This window comes from Rhinolophus sinicus, linkage group LG13 (assembly GCF_036562045.2).
Source record: "Rhinolophus sinicus isolate RSC01 linkage group LG13, ASM3656204v1, whole genome shotgun sequence".
NCBI lineage: Eukaryota > Metazoa > Chordata > Mammalia > Chiroptera > Rhinolophidae > Rhinolophus > Rhinolophus sinicus.
Genome location: NC_133762.1, coordinates 16,178,797 through 16,195,168, shown reverse-complemented (window position 1 = coordinate 16,195,168; position 16,372 = coordinate 16,178,797). Strand labels below are relative to the sequence as shown.

The window sequence follows — 16,372 nt, the reverse complement described above, 5'->3', positions numbered from 1 at the left end:
CCGAGTGACCTGGGCCATCCCCGCCCCTGCATTCGGGTCTGGAAAGAAAATAAACCAAGGACACGCCAGACTGGTTCTGGGTGGACCCGCGGTCCTAGTGGGGCCCTGTGGCTCCTGCGGTGTATCGCTTGCAGGTGATGCCGGCGCAGATAAGGGGCCGCCGCCCGCCTCTACTCCGTCTAGACGAGAATTAATAACCGGCGAGACCCGCGGGGCGGCGCGGAGGACGCGCCCCGTCCTCCGGACCCCGGGGGCCTCGCTACGGCGGCGCGGGGCCGGGCAGGCGGCGCGCTCGGGCCTCCAGACCGACGGGAGTGCCTGGTGCACCGGCCGAACTTGGGGCGAGGGTCCACGGCCCGGGCCTGGGGGCACTGGGAGCTGAGCCCGGGCTGTGGGAGCGGGACTCGTCCTCGCGGGCCTGACCTCAGGACGCAGGCCGCATATCCGCGGCCACCCGAGTGTCGCAGTTTCCCGCCCAAACGCAGCAGCCCGCCTGCCGCGCGCGCTCCCGCCGACCAGCTCCCGTGGAAGGGGAGGGGCCGCGAGTAGGGGGCGCGCCGCTTCCGGGACGGCCTCGCGCGCACGCGCATGGGGACCGCGCGTGGCGCACGGAAGCAGCCCCGCCCCCCGCGCGGCGTCCAATCCCCGCCAGGCCCGCCCCCGGCCGCGCGTGGACACGCGGTGCGGCAGCGCACGAGGCGCGGGTGCGAGGACCCGCGAGGCCCGGGCCCGCACCTGAGCAGTAAGGGCCTCATGGCGCCGACAGCCCACAGGAGCAGCATCGCACCGGGTTGTTATTTTTTTTTATTAAGATCAAAATATTCGTCCCACCATGAACTGGCTGTTCTTACAATAAATAACAATAACTTACGTTTTGTTCGGCAAAGGCTCACACGCTCTGTCATCCGTCGACTGATAATTTAAGCATTTTCAAGGTAAGTCTCATTTCTACTTTTTCCGGTATTCATGCGCTTTGGGGGCTTGAGGTCTGTTCCTCTGGGTTGTCGCGTCCTGTCCGCGCTGGGGCCCCGAGAGCCACGGAGCCGCGGACGCAGGGAGAGGAGAGGGCAGAGCTAACGCTAGTAAATCCCAAATTCTGGTTCTGGAAAAATACGCGTCTTCAGAGCAGGGCTCTCGGATCTGGTGGAAAGCAGGTGCGTCCTGGCGCTCTTGGCTGTCCTGACGCTTCTCTGACCTCTCTCTTTAAGTAATAATAATAACAATTACAAAGGCAAGAGTTGTCAGCTGACAGGGCCTGAGCACGGGCGAGTCTCATGCAGGGAGCATGCGCGGTCCGCGGGCCCGGGGTCCCCTCACGTCTCCACGGGACTCGGCACCATGCTGTTGGGCGTGTCGGGGAGCTGTGAAGACAGGGAGGTCACGTCGCTGCCGGATGAGTTGCCCAGGGAGCCAGACTCGGAGAAGGAGACCTGGAGGCGCCAGGTAGAAGCGGTGAAGGCGCGCCCGAGCCGGGGCTGCGAGTCGGGGTGCCCCTTGGGGAGGAGTCTCCGGCTGGTAGACAGCCCTTGCGGGGAAGTCGGCCAGGCCCCCAAGTGCACGCAGGCATCCTAGAGCGGGGTCATCCCTGGACCCCTCCTGCGAGCGCTTTAATCCTGGGAGACCTGGCTTCGAGTGAATTGTGGGCTGGGGTGCGGTTGCAGCCCCCGCCCCCCCCCCATTGCCAGGGGCCGTCCCAGCCGTTGATCCCGTGGGAAGCCTCCCCTCCCCCGCACCTTGGCTAAATCGCTAATCCCACCCGGAGTCCTGAGGACGCGCGGGCCAGGCAGGGCCTCACCAGCTGCTGGAAGGCGGGTTGGTCCAGGTCACTCTGCAGCGCGAACTCGCTGAGCGCTTTCCATGGCGGCTGGTACGTCTGTACCTCCACCGCGCTGCCCTGCACGGCGCTCTCGTGGCGGATGGGGCTGCCCGCCACCAGGGGCGTCCCGGTCAGTCCCTGGAGGCTCTTTGAGACAAGCACAAGTGGGGGTGGGGCGCACTCGAGTTAGGTCTTGAGTTTCCCGCCACCTTTGAGACTGGGGTCCCGGCACTGGCGCGCGATCTGGGGCCTGAGGCGGTTTTCAGGGAGGCGCGCTCTCGACCGCACCCGGGTGAGCCTTCCTTCCCCGGCGAGGTCACCCCGGGCGGCAAACACGCCACCACAGGCCAGCCTCAGTGCTAGGAGCCACCGGGCAAGGGAAAGCGAGCTAGGCGGGTCACAGCCGGCCCGCCCTGGGTTCCGACCTGTGCCGCGGACTCTCGCTCAGGTCAGCGGCTGGGACCAGGATGCAATAATCGAGGAGCCCTAAGCCTCCACGGAAAGCCTTGCTCTGGAGGCACAAACACACGCCGTCCGGAGGCTCCAGTCTCCCCAGAAAATGGAACGCGTTTGCGGGGCGCGAAGCCCAGCCTCACCCCCACCCACCCCCCCGCCACACACACACACACACACACACACACGCCGGCTCTGCCCACGGCCCCTCACCGTCTTATCGCCGTGCTGCTGCTGCTGCAGCTGCTTCATCAGAATGGATTTCTTCTTGTCCTTGCATCGCTTGTTCTGGAACCACACGCGGATGACCCGCGGGCTCAGGCCGGTCATTTCCACCAGCTGCTCCTTCATGAGTGCGTCCGGCCGCGGGTTGGCGGCGTAGCAGGTCCGCAGGGTGTGCAGCTGCTTCTCGTTGAGCACGGTCCGAACGCGGGTCGTCTTCTCCGCCTGTTTGTGCGCGTGCGGGCGCAGCGCGGGCTGCCGGCCCGCCCCGGGGTCTGCGCGGAAGGGACGCGGGTGAGTGAGGGGCCGCCGGCCCCGCCGCCGCCCGATTTCGTTTCCCTCCCATTCGTTCCTTTCGTTGCGGTGTTCGCCTCACTTTCCGTCTGTTCGCCCCACCCGGAGGGCGGTGCGCATTGTCGTCCTTTCCCGAGTCCCCGACCCGGCTGCGGCGCAGCGACCTCCCCGGAGCGCGCAGTGGCCGCTCCCTGCGAGCCTCCAGCACTTACCGGACCCCCGGGTGCCCGCGGGGGCTCGTGGGACTGGGGATAGAGGAAAATGAGGGGGACACGCCCGGGGCTTTGGAGGGGGCCGGATTGGGGGGCTTGATCCTCGCGCCCGGGGGGCTCGCGAGAGGCCTCCCCACACCCGGTTCAGAGGCTACTGGGATCAGGCCGCCGAGATCAGCTGGGCGCGGCTCCTCCCTCAAAGCTCCAGGGTCGCCGGCCCAGCGGCGCCAGAACTGCCCTCGCCCGGCCTCAGGTTCTCTCCACCCGGGAAACAGGGCCCGAGGCTCACTGCCCGCGACAAACAAAAGGGCGCCTGTGCGGTCCCAGTCCGCGGTGCTCCGTGCACCGGCTCCCTCCCGTCCGCAGCCGCTCTGCTAGTCCACGGGCAGCCCCCCTCCAGGCATGTCTTGCTCTGGATGAACATCTGCAAGAGCCCACCCAGCCCGATTTCCTAGCTCTGTAAGAGAAGACGCGGAGGGCCAGGGGAGAGGGGCGTCGCCACGCGGCACAGCACCAGACGTGCAGCCTGGTCTGGGGACCGCCGCTTCCGGTCGACAGCTGCCCACCGGGCACCTGGGACCCCAACCACGCACTCAGACGCCACCCCCAGGCAGGCGGGTCAAGACTCAGAGCATGCCCTTTCGGGGTGTTTTCTGGGGTCGGGAATCCACTGTGTTCCCTCCCCACCGATGAGCTCTTGGCTAAGCTGTTCATCGAACTGGGCCTCAAAACACTGACAGCAGCTCTTTGTTGGGGGGTCAGACTGTAGAGCCCAGGCCTAGGACGGAGCTGTGTCCCTCCCACCCCAGGCAGGCTCCCTGTCATCATTCCCGCTCCTACCACCGCGTCCCACGTACTGATCACAGAGCACGCGTTCTCCACAAATGCCCCGGCCACGCGCACACTTACGCCATCTCAGCTCGCAGGGACCCACAGGCGGCTTCCCCGCACACAACACACTCAGCCGCGTCCCCAGCGGTTCTGCACCCACAGGAACACACAGCAGGGACAACTTTGGTCCCAGCGCCAGCGGCCCCACACACGGGCCCTCGTGGGCTCGGCTCACCTGACAGATGCAGGCCGCGCGTGGGGAGCGGGCCGGGGCTGTGCGGGCTGCCGGCGGCCGCGCGCTCCAGCAGGAGGCCGTGGTCGGTGCGGCACAGCAGCTCGTGCTCCCGCAGCGAGAACTCGTCGCCGGGCAGCAGCTGGCGGCTGCACACGGAGCAGCGGAAGCACTCGATGTGGTACACGCTGTCCCGCGCCCGCATCACCAGGTCACTGCTGCTGAAGCCCACCTGGCACTTGGCGCACTTGATGCCGAATAGCCTGTGGACGCGGGGAGGGCAGTCAGCGCGGAGCTGTGGGCGCCGCAGTCCCCGACGGCAGGTCCCCGCGGCCTCACCTGACGTAGTCCCTCTTGCAATAGGTCTTCCCGTCTCTCACGAAGCACGTGCACGTCTCGTCCAGGTACTGGCTGCACTCCGCACACTTGAGGCAGGCGGCGTGCCACTCGAGGTCGGGGGACACCCGCAGGATGAACTGGTCGTGGATCTGACTCCCGCAGCCCACGCACGTGGCCGAGCCCGGCTTCTCTGCAGGGAAGGGCGCACGTCAGGCCGGCTGCGGACCCGCCCCGCCGCCCCGGCGAGAACTGTGCCCACAGGGAAAAGGAAGCGGACTTTCTAAAGGTCCAAACAACTGGAAACGAAAAAGCAGAATCAGAATTTGTGAAGGCTTCTGTCTCCCTCCCCCCCAAAAAAATTCATAACATTCATTTGGACCCAGCCGTTTTATCCATTTGCGTTGTAGCTAAAAGCTGATAGTGTAGGTGAGAAGAAAGAGTAAATGGACAGCGGAGCTCTGCAGACCCGCCGCGTCAACACCGAGCGGGGACGTGCCGGCCTGTCCCTCCTCGGCGACTCCCTCCAGCCCCAACCACACGTCGGCTTTCAGCGGCTTCTCCTCGCATCCCCGCGGACATTTCTTGATTTAAGTATCCCAGATCAAGCTGGAGAAATCCTCCTCACTTGCGGGACCGAAAGACAAGCAACACATAGAAACCCCCGCACCCCTAAATCACCCCCAATTGCCTTAGCGCAACACAGGAACAGATTTCACTGCCTGAGCTCAGCCCTAAGGCTTGAGAAGGTGTCTAATTATGGATTAAAACAGCAGGATTCCAACGGATAAGTCGTCCTGCAGAAGAAAAGGCATTCGTTTTGCTTTTTCCGCCCCAGTGTCCTGTCAAATCGAAGCCACTTGTAGAATCCGCTCCACGTTCTCCTGCAGCAGAAACACCGCCTGTGAAGCACAAACACACCCGCAGCCACACACAGAGGAGGACTTACTCTTGGGATGATCCCCCATAGCACCCAGAAAAGGATAAGGAAAAATAATGTCCACCATGCAGAAGAAGGCGTGCGCAAAGTGTGCGGCCCGGGCCCAGCACGAGGGTCGCGCGCCCCGCCGGCTCTTTGCTAACTAAGTCGGGCCCCGCGGACTTGCAGGACCGACCGCACCGGCCCGCACGCAGCATGACGTCAGCACGCAGTCGCTGGGCCAGGGGCGGGACCTGCGGCGTCACCAGCCTCCCCAGAACAGGGGTGCGGGGGAGGTGATGGGGACCCGCGGTGGGTGGGTGGGTGGGCGGACAGGCGTGCTGGGTAGAAGGCGGGGGTGACGCGGGATTGGCTGCGAGGGACGGGGCAAGCCTGATTGGCCGGAGTGAACAATGGAGTGCAGCCCCCCTCCCCGAAATCTGCGCGGAGCCTCGGGCCTGGCGGGTGTCGGGGCTGGACCCCGCTTCCACTTGCGGGGCGGCCTCCCAGGCACGCCGAGTGAGTGAGGAGCTGGATACCGGGGGAGTGAGGGGGCCTCGCCTGTCAAAGCTCCCTTTCATAAATACAAAAACTAAAATCCACTCTCTCGGGACGAGAGCTGGGGAAATGGTCTGCTAGGACATGACCATCACCATCCAGCCGGTCACCTTTCTCCTCTCGTGCGCCTTTGTTCTCAGGGTCCAAGCTGGAGACAGAGGGCAGGGAGCAACCACCGGGGTTTGGATGAACTTCTCAGACTTCCCCATCCGCCGCCTGGGGAAAACGCCAAACCGGAGCACTGGGTGGGAAGCGCCCAGCCGGACTCCACAGACGCTCCCGGATCCTGGACTGAGCTTTGACACGCATTGTTTGGGCGGGGGAGGGGGGAACACGCATTTTGGTTCCGATTCCTTCCATCCTTTCCCCACCCGAATAGCACTGCTTCTGAAAACCATGCTGGGGTCGAATGTGTCCCACTTCCAGAAGAAACGATTTTTTATGAACTCTTCTTTTTCATTTCACAAGCCAACTGCAAAGCAAATAATCAGAAACAAACGTGTCGCGTGGGGTGATTTACCGTCTGCGGCGGCTGGTGCGTCAAAACCGCAACTTCTGAGTAAAGTCCAGGCGTTTCTTTCAAAGAAATCGCTGTGGGTTTTGTTTGAAAGGGTTCGAAGACTAGCCCATGAATTATAAATAACATTTATCCGACCGAGTGAGTGTTGTTTTCCCATTAAAAAGGGCACCAAGAGCTTGATGCGTGCCGGGATGGGGCGCGGTGAGAGCCTGGGGAGGAAATGTCCCCACTGGAGCCCAGACCCGGGCCCAGGTCTCCTCGGGCGCTTCGGCCCCTCTGCTGAAAACCGAAGGCTGGTTGGCCCCAAGCTCTGGGCTGCGCGTGGGGAATGGGCGCAGCCAGAGGCATTGCAGACGTAGCCTCGGCTCTGTGAGGACCCACCGCACAGCCGGTGCGCGCCCACCCTCCCCACGCTGTGCCCAGCGCTTCACGCCGGCAGTCCCGTCGACTCCCCAGGCTTTTGACCACTGCTCCGGCCTTTGGAATGTGAAGTCTTCTCGCGGGTCCAGCTCTTTTCAGCACAGCGTCCCAGCGCTGTGCCAATAGGTTGTTTCCTGCGTCTTAGGCCACTAGCGCTCTCCTTGAATGTGTTTGCGGCAGGTCTGGGGTGGGGAGAATGCTGCGTTTGAACGGATGTATCGATCTAAAACAACAGCAACAACAAGAAACGGGGTTTAGTGACGGGCGGGCATCTGTGCAGTGTCTGCGCCAGGCCGCTCTGTGACCTCAGGCATCTCATTTTACGTCTTTATCTGTAAAATGGGGGCCTCAGCGTCCTCATATGTAAAATGGGGGCTCAAAATAGTAGCTACTTCGGCTATTGTAGGAGTTAAACTCTTCTCCAGACAAGGCTTAAAGCAAAATTTGGCACCCAGTGTGCGTGCCATCCGCATAAACTGTGAGAAGTCTCATCACGGCTGTAGCCTGTTTCAAGTTCATGTTGAGAGCCTGTCTGCTGTGTGCAGTGCCTGCCTGTGTGTGCCTGCCAGGCAGGCTCACATCCCTGTTTGGGGGCCCCCCGACAGCGCCTGCAGGCTCACACATGCACGTGCGCAGGGACCTGCGGTCCCCAATGCCTGCCTCTGGTTCTTACCCGCTTGAGACCTTCACCTTCCTGGTGGTGTTTTGTCTCTGATTTTTCAGGGAATCGCATATATGGGGAGGAAGGCAGGATCATCACTGCCCCTATTCTCACAACAGTGGAAGGAAGGAGTACTATTGTTAGAATCGTCCCTATGTCCCAGGGGAGGAAACTGAGGCTCGGAGAGGTTAGGTAGTGTGTGGAGCCAGGATCTGAACCAGAACCTGCCAGAGGAATCACTGCACCTCTGGCCTCCCCACGTGCACAGAGGAGCGCCCCACACAACGGAGGCTGTTGCACTAATTCTCACCCCGAGTAACAGAAAGGACATGGAGCCCCCCACCCCCCGCCTGTTCCCCGGCTTGTAAGTGACAGAAACAGAGCTGGAAGCCAGGTCCCCTGACCCAGACCAGGGCTCTTCCTGCTGGAGTCCCTGGGGACGGGATAGCCACAGGTCACCTGCGTACCAGGCCTGTCCTCTGACCCCTGCCTTCATCCTTCTCCTTACCCGTCCCCATAGGCCTCTAGTCTCCTCCAGAAAGGGCCTGGGCGTTCATATCATCACCTGCCATAGGCTTCTGAGAGCTCAATTTCGGGGTGGGCCCGGGCACCATGTCTCAGAGAAAAGCAGCGAAGGCCTCCTGGGAAGGGGAAGAAACATGTTGAGTCAGGGTCCGGCTCCAGGACGCCCCGATGTCTCTCCAAGGCACTCTTCCCCGCCCCCACCTGACTCCCTGTGAGCAGACAGGGACCACCGAGCTGTGGGCAACCTCTTTTCGGGTCTCACGCCCACCTGCCCTCCTGACCCCGGAGGCCCTTGCTGCCCGAGGCATCCCAGATGTGAATCAGTCAGTTAGCTTCCCGAGGTCAGACCACCAGTCAGAGGTGGGGCTGAGGCTCGCACCACTGTCCATGGTAGTAGTTAGAGACTTGTGCTCTTGAGTGTGTCCAGACGGCAAGGGCCTTGTTCGCTCCTTTGTTTGTCACTTGGTTTAGAGTGGACATGGGTCCAAGTCATTCTGTTTTAGGAAACCCACAGTCTGCAGACTCTTGTCCTTGGAGGAGCAACACGCTCGTTATACAAGGATGAGGACATGAACTCTTATCTTTCTTTTGACACATGGGAGCCTTTGTTTCTTTTCAAACCCCACGCTGAAGGTAGCCGCCAGGATAACCCTCCAGACCTGGATCTGGGGAGGGGAGGGGTCCTGGAAGGGCTGTGCCTGGTGCCTTCTGGGAAACTTGCATTTCTCCTCTCTTTCCAGAAGGGGGAGCTCCAGCCGGCTCACCTGGCCCCGGGCCCTGGCGTTCCTGCATGGTTGCTGCCAGACTGCAGACTTCGTGGCCTACATCTTCTGGTGTCCAGTTCTCTTCTACAACTATCCGTCCCCTTGCCGACATCCAAGCAATTGGGAAAATGAAAAACACAGGAGGAGAAGGAAAGAGGGCGAGACTGAGCTCCAAAGGGAATGGAGCGGCCAAACTAGGGTTGGAGGGCTGCTTTGCAGAGAGAAAAGCCTCTGGCGAAAGGGCTGGGCTTCAGCCTGGGGCCCTGGGTGGACAGGATGCCCTTCACTGAAACAGGCAGCATGTAGGGAGGAGAGGAAGAGGACAGTAGGTGACAGCGACTCTCTGCTTGATCAAACTCTAGCCAGGCTCCTCTGACCCTCCTACTACTGATTAAAATCTGTCCTTGGCACTTTAGTGTTGGGCTTTGTTCACCGTTGACTTAGGGTCTGCACTGTGAAGCGAGCCGGGGCACACAAGGGATGTGAGTGGGGTGCCCGGAAAGGCTTCCTGGAGCCCGGTACACTGAGTGTGATTCTTCCAGGCTGAAGAGGAGCTGGGAAAGTATTGGGAAGGGGCCAGTCTTGCAGGCAGCAAGCGGTGTGTGAGTCAAGCGCATCTGGGGAAACCTTAGCAGCCCGATGAAGCTGGAGCAGGAATGAGTATGGGCAGCAACACAAGCAAAGCCACAGAGACGGGAACCCCCCCAGGGCCACCCAAGGCAGTGCCATGTGCCTGGGCTGTCGTGAGGAGGCAGCAAGAGCCAGACTGAAAGGGAAGTTTGGGCCACACTGTGAGAACGGCCTGTCTGAGGAGTTTTGAAGGAATTGTCTGGGCCAAGGGGACGTGGCCCGGGCGTGGCTATGCTGCAGGGAGCCAGACACGTGGGTGAGGACCTGGAGGCGAGAGGAGAGCAGTCGGAGTGAAGGAAGCAGGTGAACATGTGGCCTTCATGCCACTACCTCTCGGAAGTGGGCAGCAAGAAGGGAGGCTGTTTGGGGACCTGTGCACAGTGGTCAGTTGCTCTTAACCCCAAATGACATGGGGTGAAGGAGGGAAGAACTTCTGCTTGTAATCCTGAGGGGAAAGGAAGAGAATGCCACTCACTTGTCACTTTCTTGGGAAAGATGCTGAAAACTCCATCTGAGCGGAGGCAACAATCCCGCTTCATGAGTTGCGTCTTTCTGGGGTGGCCAGTGCCTGGGTCAGTGACCGTGGGTGGGGGCCCAGAGCTGCCCTGGAGCAGTATTTCTAGACTCTGATGAAGGGAACTGTCAGCTGACCGAGTCCATCTGACTAGAATGTTATTGATGTCTCTGTATTTATTTCCCCAGCATGAAAACGAATTGTTGTAATGAGCTCTTCTGTCCTGCACGGATGTGTGGGTGTGTTGTGGGTTTAGGGGGGCTGGTTACACCACGTTACCCATTATAGATGCCTCAATTGTCCTAAAACAAATTGAGAATGCCTCTTCATGAAGTTACTGTTGTAATCTTCTAAAGGTTTGGAAGGCTATCTTTTATTCTTTCCAATACACATTCATAAGAAGCTAAATCTGTGTGTTTTCTCCTTCACGACAAGGACCAACAGACTCGTGTCCTATTTTGTCTATTTGTCACCTTGAAACAAAGTAGGAATTATAAATGTCACCAAATGCGTGGCTTTAATCAAAACCCATCAAACAACAATTTTTCAAAAGAACCTGCAAAGGATCCTCTTTCACTGGAAAACATCTTCTAGAGGCCAGAGCTACTGGCACGTTCCAAAAATAGAAGCTAAATAAGATAATAGAACCTGTTTGCCAGCTCTTGTCCAGCGGGATTATCCGATGTCTAATCGGGCACAGATTTGATCAGTGTGATGGTGGAGGGGGCCTTAGTCCGGCTCAGGAGGGAATCCAGTCAGACCTTCATCTGCTCTGAATGTGTAATTGGCTTGGAGGCAGCAGAAAAGCTGCTTGTACCAGATTTTGCCGCATCACCGTGATGAGGTCTGTTTTGATCAGCTTGAGTTATGGACAGTATAAATTATTTACAGCCACTTTAGACATGCCTTGCACTCGTAAAGACCTGCAGAACAAAATGATAATGCTTGCTGTGCTGCTGTTGGAATCTCATTTAGCTGAATTCTGGTGCCCACAGCTGTGGAAAGCAAGGGGGAGAGAGATCAAAGGACAGTAGGGTCACCAAGTACTGACTGTGGATGACGAGGTACCGGAGGTTGAGCCGGGCTGGTGGCAGCTGCCTGATGCCCAGAACCCAAGATAGGCCCAGCATGGAGGCAGAGTGTGGTGAGGCTCGGCCGGCCCAGCACAGAGACCGCCCCACAGGCGGGCAGCGTTCAAGGTGCCAACAGCCTGTGCAAAGTAACTCCATTTTTGCTACAAACTGAAATGACAAACTCAGCAAACGGAATCGAAGGCTATCTCTCAGACTATGTTTATGTTCTCTGACAAGTGCGACTATAGAGTTTTCTGTTTGCCAGATTTTTGATTTACCCATTGTGGTACGCTATGCACTATGATTTTAGAGGGAAAATACCCAAATCGATTTTTTTTTTTTTTTTAGAAAGACAAAGTGAGCCCTGAATAACCAGGGAAGACCTCGAGAGTGAGGTGGGCATTGAACTGGTCTGTGTGACACTGGGTCCCAAGAATTCAAGAACCGAGAAAAACACAACGGGACATCACAGGGCACTGCCACATTCCCTGATGCCAAGTGAGATGTTAGAAACAACAGGTACTATCTATTATCATTTCATTTAGGGGGAAACATATTGACACCAAAAAAGAAAAATCTAGCTTCAGGATAGTTTCCACTGGGCTGAGTGAAAGACTCATTACATCACCCTGACTTTTCCCATTTGGCGACAAGATGCTCCAAACATCGTCATCTTGGGCTGAGGCTTGGGAGGAGGAGGTGCTTGGCAGCAAAGCTGGGGGTCAGGAATGAGCCTGAAATGTGGGGCCCCGGAAAGCCTGGCGCGTCGCTTAGGCCAGTGCTCAGTACAGTTTCATGGTGTGAGTGGGTCAGTGTAGAGATGCCTGGGGGCCAAGTGACAATGTAGTCCCTGGGGACTTCCTAATGGAGGTCACTTGAAACCCCTTTTCTGAGCACTGATGATGCAGCCCTGAGTAGCACACCGTTGCCCCTTCTCAGAGAGGAGCTGACCCTCTGCAAGCAGAGATGGTATTAGTCTCCGTCAGTAAAGAGCTGCCGAACCACAGTCTTCCATGCAAAGGGCATGAGCGGGAAGGGCCACCATTCCTGGGGGCCTCAGCTGGGGACCTGCAGGCTCTTGTGCATCACTTAGGCCTCGTGTCCCCTTCTGCCCATGGGCATATTGGAGAGATGGGCACGTAGTAAGCTCCTAGTAAGACCTCGGTCCTAGGTGCAAACCTCAGGCTTCACTAAGGTATTGTGAAGGCTGCAAGATGCAAGGTTCATTTGCCAATCAGACAAGTTCTCTGCCATTCAGCCCATGAATCATACATGCCTCCTCTAAGAGCCTGAAAGGTGAATATTCTAACACGATAAAGTAGCGGGAGAGACAAATTTCACTAATTGGGACAAAGCAGGAGGAGGTCACAGTGCATTGTAGAAGATGTTGACCTCAAGGTCACCTTGTACATTGTACATACGTCATAGTAAACGTCAACAAAACTGACAGTGGATGAGTCACTGGCAGTGGAGCTCCCACCTTAGTTGCTTTCACAAAGATAAGGAGCCCAGGAATTTAGAACCTTCGTTACTGGTGTATCTATAAATGAGCCAAAGTCTGAAAGGAGAGTTTTAGAAAATAATCAGCTTTGAATGACCGTGGTTACCGTCGTCTTCGTTAGTGCAGCTTATTCTCACAGTTTTGATGGTTGTCTTTCCTTTAGATCCTTCATGCAAATTCTCAGCCTCTAAACTGAATTACAAAGCCATGAATTGCAAAGAACGCTCCAACTTTGATGTCACATTTTGGGAGGTTCTCCCTACTTTCCCAAGTGGGAATTACTTGGATTGTGGCTCTCCTTTTAGGAAGCTTGTTGTTGTTGTTGTCTTTCTTATGGGGAGAAAACATATTTTGGGGGCACCTGCTATGAGGTTCTAGGATGGAAGCCTTTGAGGGCAAGGACTGTGTTTGTTTTGTCCTGCCTGGGCCTAGAAGAGGGCCTGCACACAGTGTGCTCAGTACGTGGCTGTGGAGATTGTGGTGTCTGGTGTCCCTGCTGGGTGCTTCTTACACAGGTGTTAGCCAGCCTCCAAAATGGCTTTGGGTGATCCCTGCCTGCTGTTATGCTCACCCTGTGTAATCCTCTCCCACATTGTATCGATAGCTTAGCGCGACCAGTAGAATGTAGCAGTCATGACAGTATGTCACTGCTGAGTGCAGGATGTAAAAGACTGCAGCTTATGTCTCGATGCTTGTCTGTCTCCGTCAGTCTCTCTGGTCACTGCCTCCGGCAGAAGCCATATGGATGGGTCTCCTGCCAACAGCCACGTGTGTGAGCTTGGAAACCTGTCCTTCAGTCCCAGGTCAGCCTCCAGATACTGTAGCTCTGGCCAGTAGTTTGCAACTTGTGACAGACTGAGCCAGAAGCACCCAGCTGAGCCACACTGTGATTCCTCACGCTCAAAGGCCGTGGGACAACACGTGTTTCAAGCTGCTGGATTTGGGGACTGATTTGTTATACAGCAACAGACAACTAATACCATATATACTCCCACACATTTGTCACCACAACTCTATAAAGACAGCATTAGCAGCGCTCTCTCTGACCTCTGTGAAGACAGAGGATCAGTGTCTTAAGGAAATTCAGGAATTTGTCTAAGACATCTCAGCTGAAAGAGGAAAAAACCGGATACAAACCCAGGTCAGACTCCTGCTATCTCAGAATAAAAACATCACCTTTCCCCTGCCCAAATAATCATATCCTTAAAGTCTGTCACTCTGTTATCATTTGGGATTTCAACATCTGGTAATAATAAGAGCCATGATTATTAAAAATATACCAAAGGAAGCTGTTTGCATAACCCATAAATGTTCGAGGTTTCACGGTCATGATTTTCAAACACAGAAATGACAACACATGGAAAGGAACATATAAGTTGAAAGGAGAATCTGAAAGTGGCACCATTAACATCATCTGTAGGTGTTTTTTAGCACAAAGTTTGGCCCGTTTTCATGTGCTCTATTGTAGCAAGGCAGCATGTTGCAAAATAATTTCTTCTTGAGAACACAGACGAGCCTTGAAAATATGAAGCAGGTTTTACGAATGCAGGCCCATTTTTACGTGGCCCACATTGAAACAGAGGAGGTAGCCAGCAGTAGTACCATGGGGTCCAATCGCCATCAGCTTCCAGATTTTAAGTGACAAAGTGGGTGTGCTGTGCAAACGCAGCTTTGAGACAAATCCCTGGGCCTCGCCGTCTAACTGACCGCTGCCCCCAAACGCTTTTACAGAAATTCTGGAGCAGCTCTGGAAAGTGGTGAATTCAAGCCATATCGATGGATGACAGACAGCTGAAAGGTGTCCGGCACGTTAAACTCGGTGTAAAGCAGCAGTTCCCAGTCAGTGAGCCGGAAACACAGGTGGGTCGCGGTTCGCGTGTACGATGTTATCAGACGTTTGTCATTCACAGTTAAATTACTGGCCTTTTCAAATGATGGGTGTTTTTAAAAAAGAAAATAAACGAGAGGACTTACCATAACATCCCTTACGGGATGTGCGTGTGCATCTACGTTTGTGTACGTAGCTCCATACTGTGCAGTTTAATAAAGTGATTTAAAGTGTACAGTTCAATGCTTTCCAATATATTCAGAGCTGTGCAGTCATCCCCACAATCTATTGTAGACGTTTCCATCATCCCTCCAAAGACAGCCCACACCCATTAGCAGTCACTCCCCATTCCGTCCTCAGACCTGAGCAACAATCATCCCCCTATCTCTAGAGACCCCTGAGCTGCTCTGTGTCCCTTAGTTTTTCCTTTTACAGACTGCATGTGAATGGAATCGTATATCTTGTGCCTGGCTTTTTCCAGTTGGCATAATACTTTCAGACTCGTTGTTGCACGTATCAGTAATGTGTGCCTTTTTATTGTTGCATCATGGAACTCGGTGGTGGACCATACTCAGCTCTGGGATCCATAGCAAAGTACCGTAGATTAGGCGGCTTGAACAACAGAAACATGTTTTCTTGGCTCTGGAAGTCCAAGCTCAGGGAGCCAGCGAGGCAGGGCTCTGCTAGGGACTCTCTTCCTGGCTTACAGAAGGCTGCCTTCTCTCTCTGTTCAACTGCGGGACAGAGGAGGGGCGCAGTGATGCCCCCAGGAGCATCATGTCACACAGGGCAAGTACGGCCGGCGTGTTAAGAGGGTTGCATTTTATCCTAAAAGCAGTGGTGAGCCACCGAAGTGTGTTCAACAGGAGAGTAAGATCACCAGCTTACCCTTGGGTTGCAAGGGAGATGGATGGGAGGGAGAGTGGAGGCAGCATAGTAAGCCAAACAGGGCAGGCAAGTGGAGTTCCAGGTGGCTTTGGGATTGTTTTGGAGGTGAATTTGCTTGATTTACTGACAGGTTGCGGGCGATGAAGGAGAGAAAGGAGTCCAGTATGACCTCAGGTTTCTGGCTTGCACAGCTGGGCAGGTGTGGGAAATATTCCCTGGGGAAGGGAAAACTGGAGCGTTACATCCGGAAGGGAAGGCCGAGTCCCTTGTGGACATGTGCCTTCGAGGTGTTTAGGGACACCCTGAAGAGATGTGGGGAGGCGGCTGGATATGTGGACGCAACGGTCAGGAGACACTGGGCAATCAGCGGGGTGGAAGGCAGCTGGGTGTGGGCATGCCCAGGGAGAGGAGAGTGCGGAGAGGAGAGGGCTCGGGCGCGCCCCAAGTTACGCCCCATTCAGTCTACTCTTCCTTCGGCACCTCCGGCCCTGTCTCTAGCCATTCCGCCTCTTGCTGGCAGCAGAGTCCTGCCCCTTGTCCTTTGTGGGGACAGAGCTAGGAGAGCAGTTTCCAGGCTCTCGGCCTCAGGTGGAAAGGTGTTGGCTCAGGTACTAGATGGCCATCAGCTGTTACCGGTTAGCTGTTAGCCACTGATACAGCTGCCGTGGTTAAGCTAGCAAGGGCGGATTGCAGTTAACAAGTGAGGCTGGTTGACAGAAAAGGGGCTGACGGGTTGCGGATGGTGTGGCTCCTGCTTCCTGTGTCTCCCACCCAGCCGCCAGCGGGACGAGTGGTGTGACTCCCCTACCTATGGCTCCGTGGGTGTTCCTTTTTGGCCTCGCCCTACCTACCTTGCGTTCTAGTGCGGGGAGCAGGACTAGAGACACCGCATGACACCCTGAGTGACATCTTGCACCTTCCCGTCAGGATCCCTGCCTGTTTTGTGCCCACACTGTTCCTTCCCCTGGAACCCAGCTCAAATATCACCCATTCGGCGCATCCCTCCTCCCACAGCAGGAGTGATACGTTTACTTGTGTGTTTCTCCAGAGTCTGGTGAGGTCAACGTGTTACGCATTCTACTATCCACAGTCTTGCATTCCCCGGACTTGGAAAATGTGTTTAGCAGTTGCAGGTGTAGCGTGGGTATGGGACTACTTGGAAAGAGAGGGGCGGA

At 56.6% G+C, this 16,372-nt stretch overlaps 1 protein-coding gene across 2 annotated transcripts; it reads right to left on the bottom strand.

Moving 5' to 3' along the window:
- Window positions 1–337: 337 nt before the first annotated feature.
- ISL2 (ISL LIM homeobox 2) lies at window positions 338–5,580 on the bottom strand. 2 transcript variants are annotated; one of them, XM_019751198.2, is made up of 6 exons: window positions 5,346–5,580; window positions 4,400–4,589; window positions 4,064–4,323; window positions 2,483–2,766; window positions 1,796–1,963; window positions 338–1,361 (listed from the first exon to the last, which is right to left on the bottom strand). In XM_019751198.2, the coding sequence occupies exons 1-6, from the start codon at window positions 5,401–5,403 to the stop codon at window positions 1,314–1,316; spliced, it is 1,008 nt and encodes a 335-aa protein (XP_019606757.2). In that variant the 5' UTR covers window positions 5,404–5,580; the 3' UTR covers window positions 338–1,313. The 2 variants fall into 2 exon arrangements, with proteins under 2 accessions (XP_019606757.2, XP_019606756.2); XM_019751197.2 differs by having other exon boundaries at window positions 340–1,430; window positions 5,346–5,578.
- Between the last annotated feature and the right edge of the window lie 10,792 nt (window positions 5,581–16,372).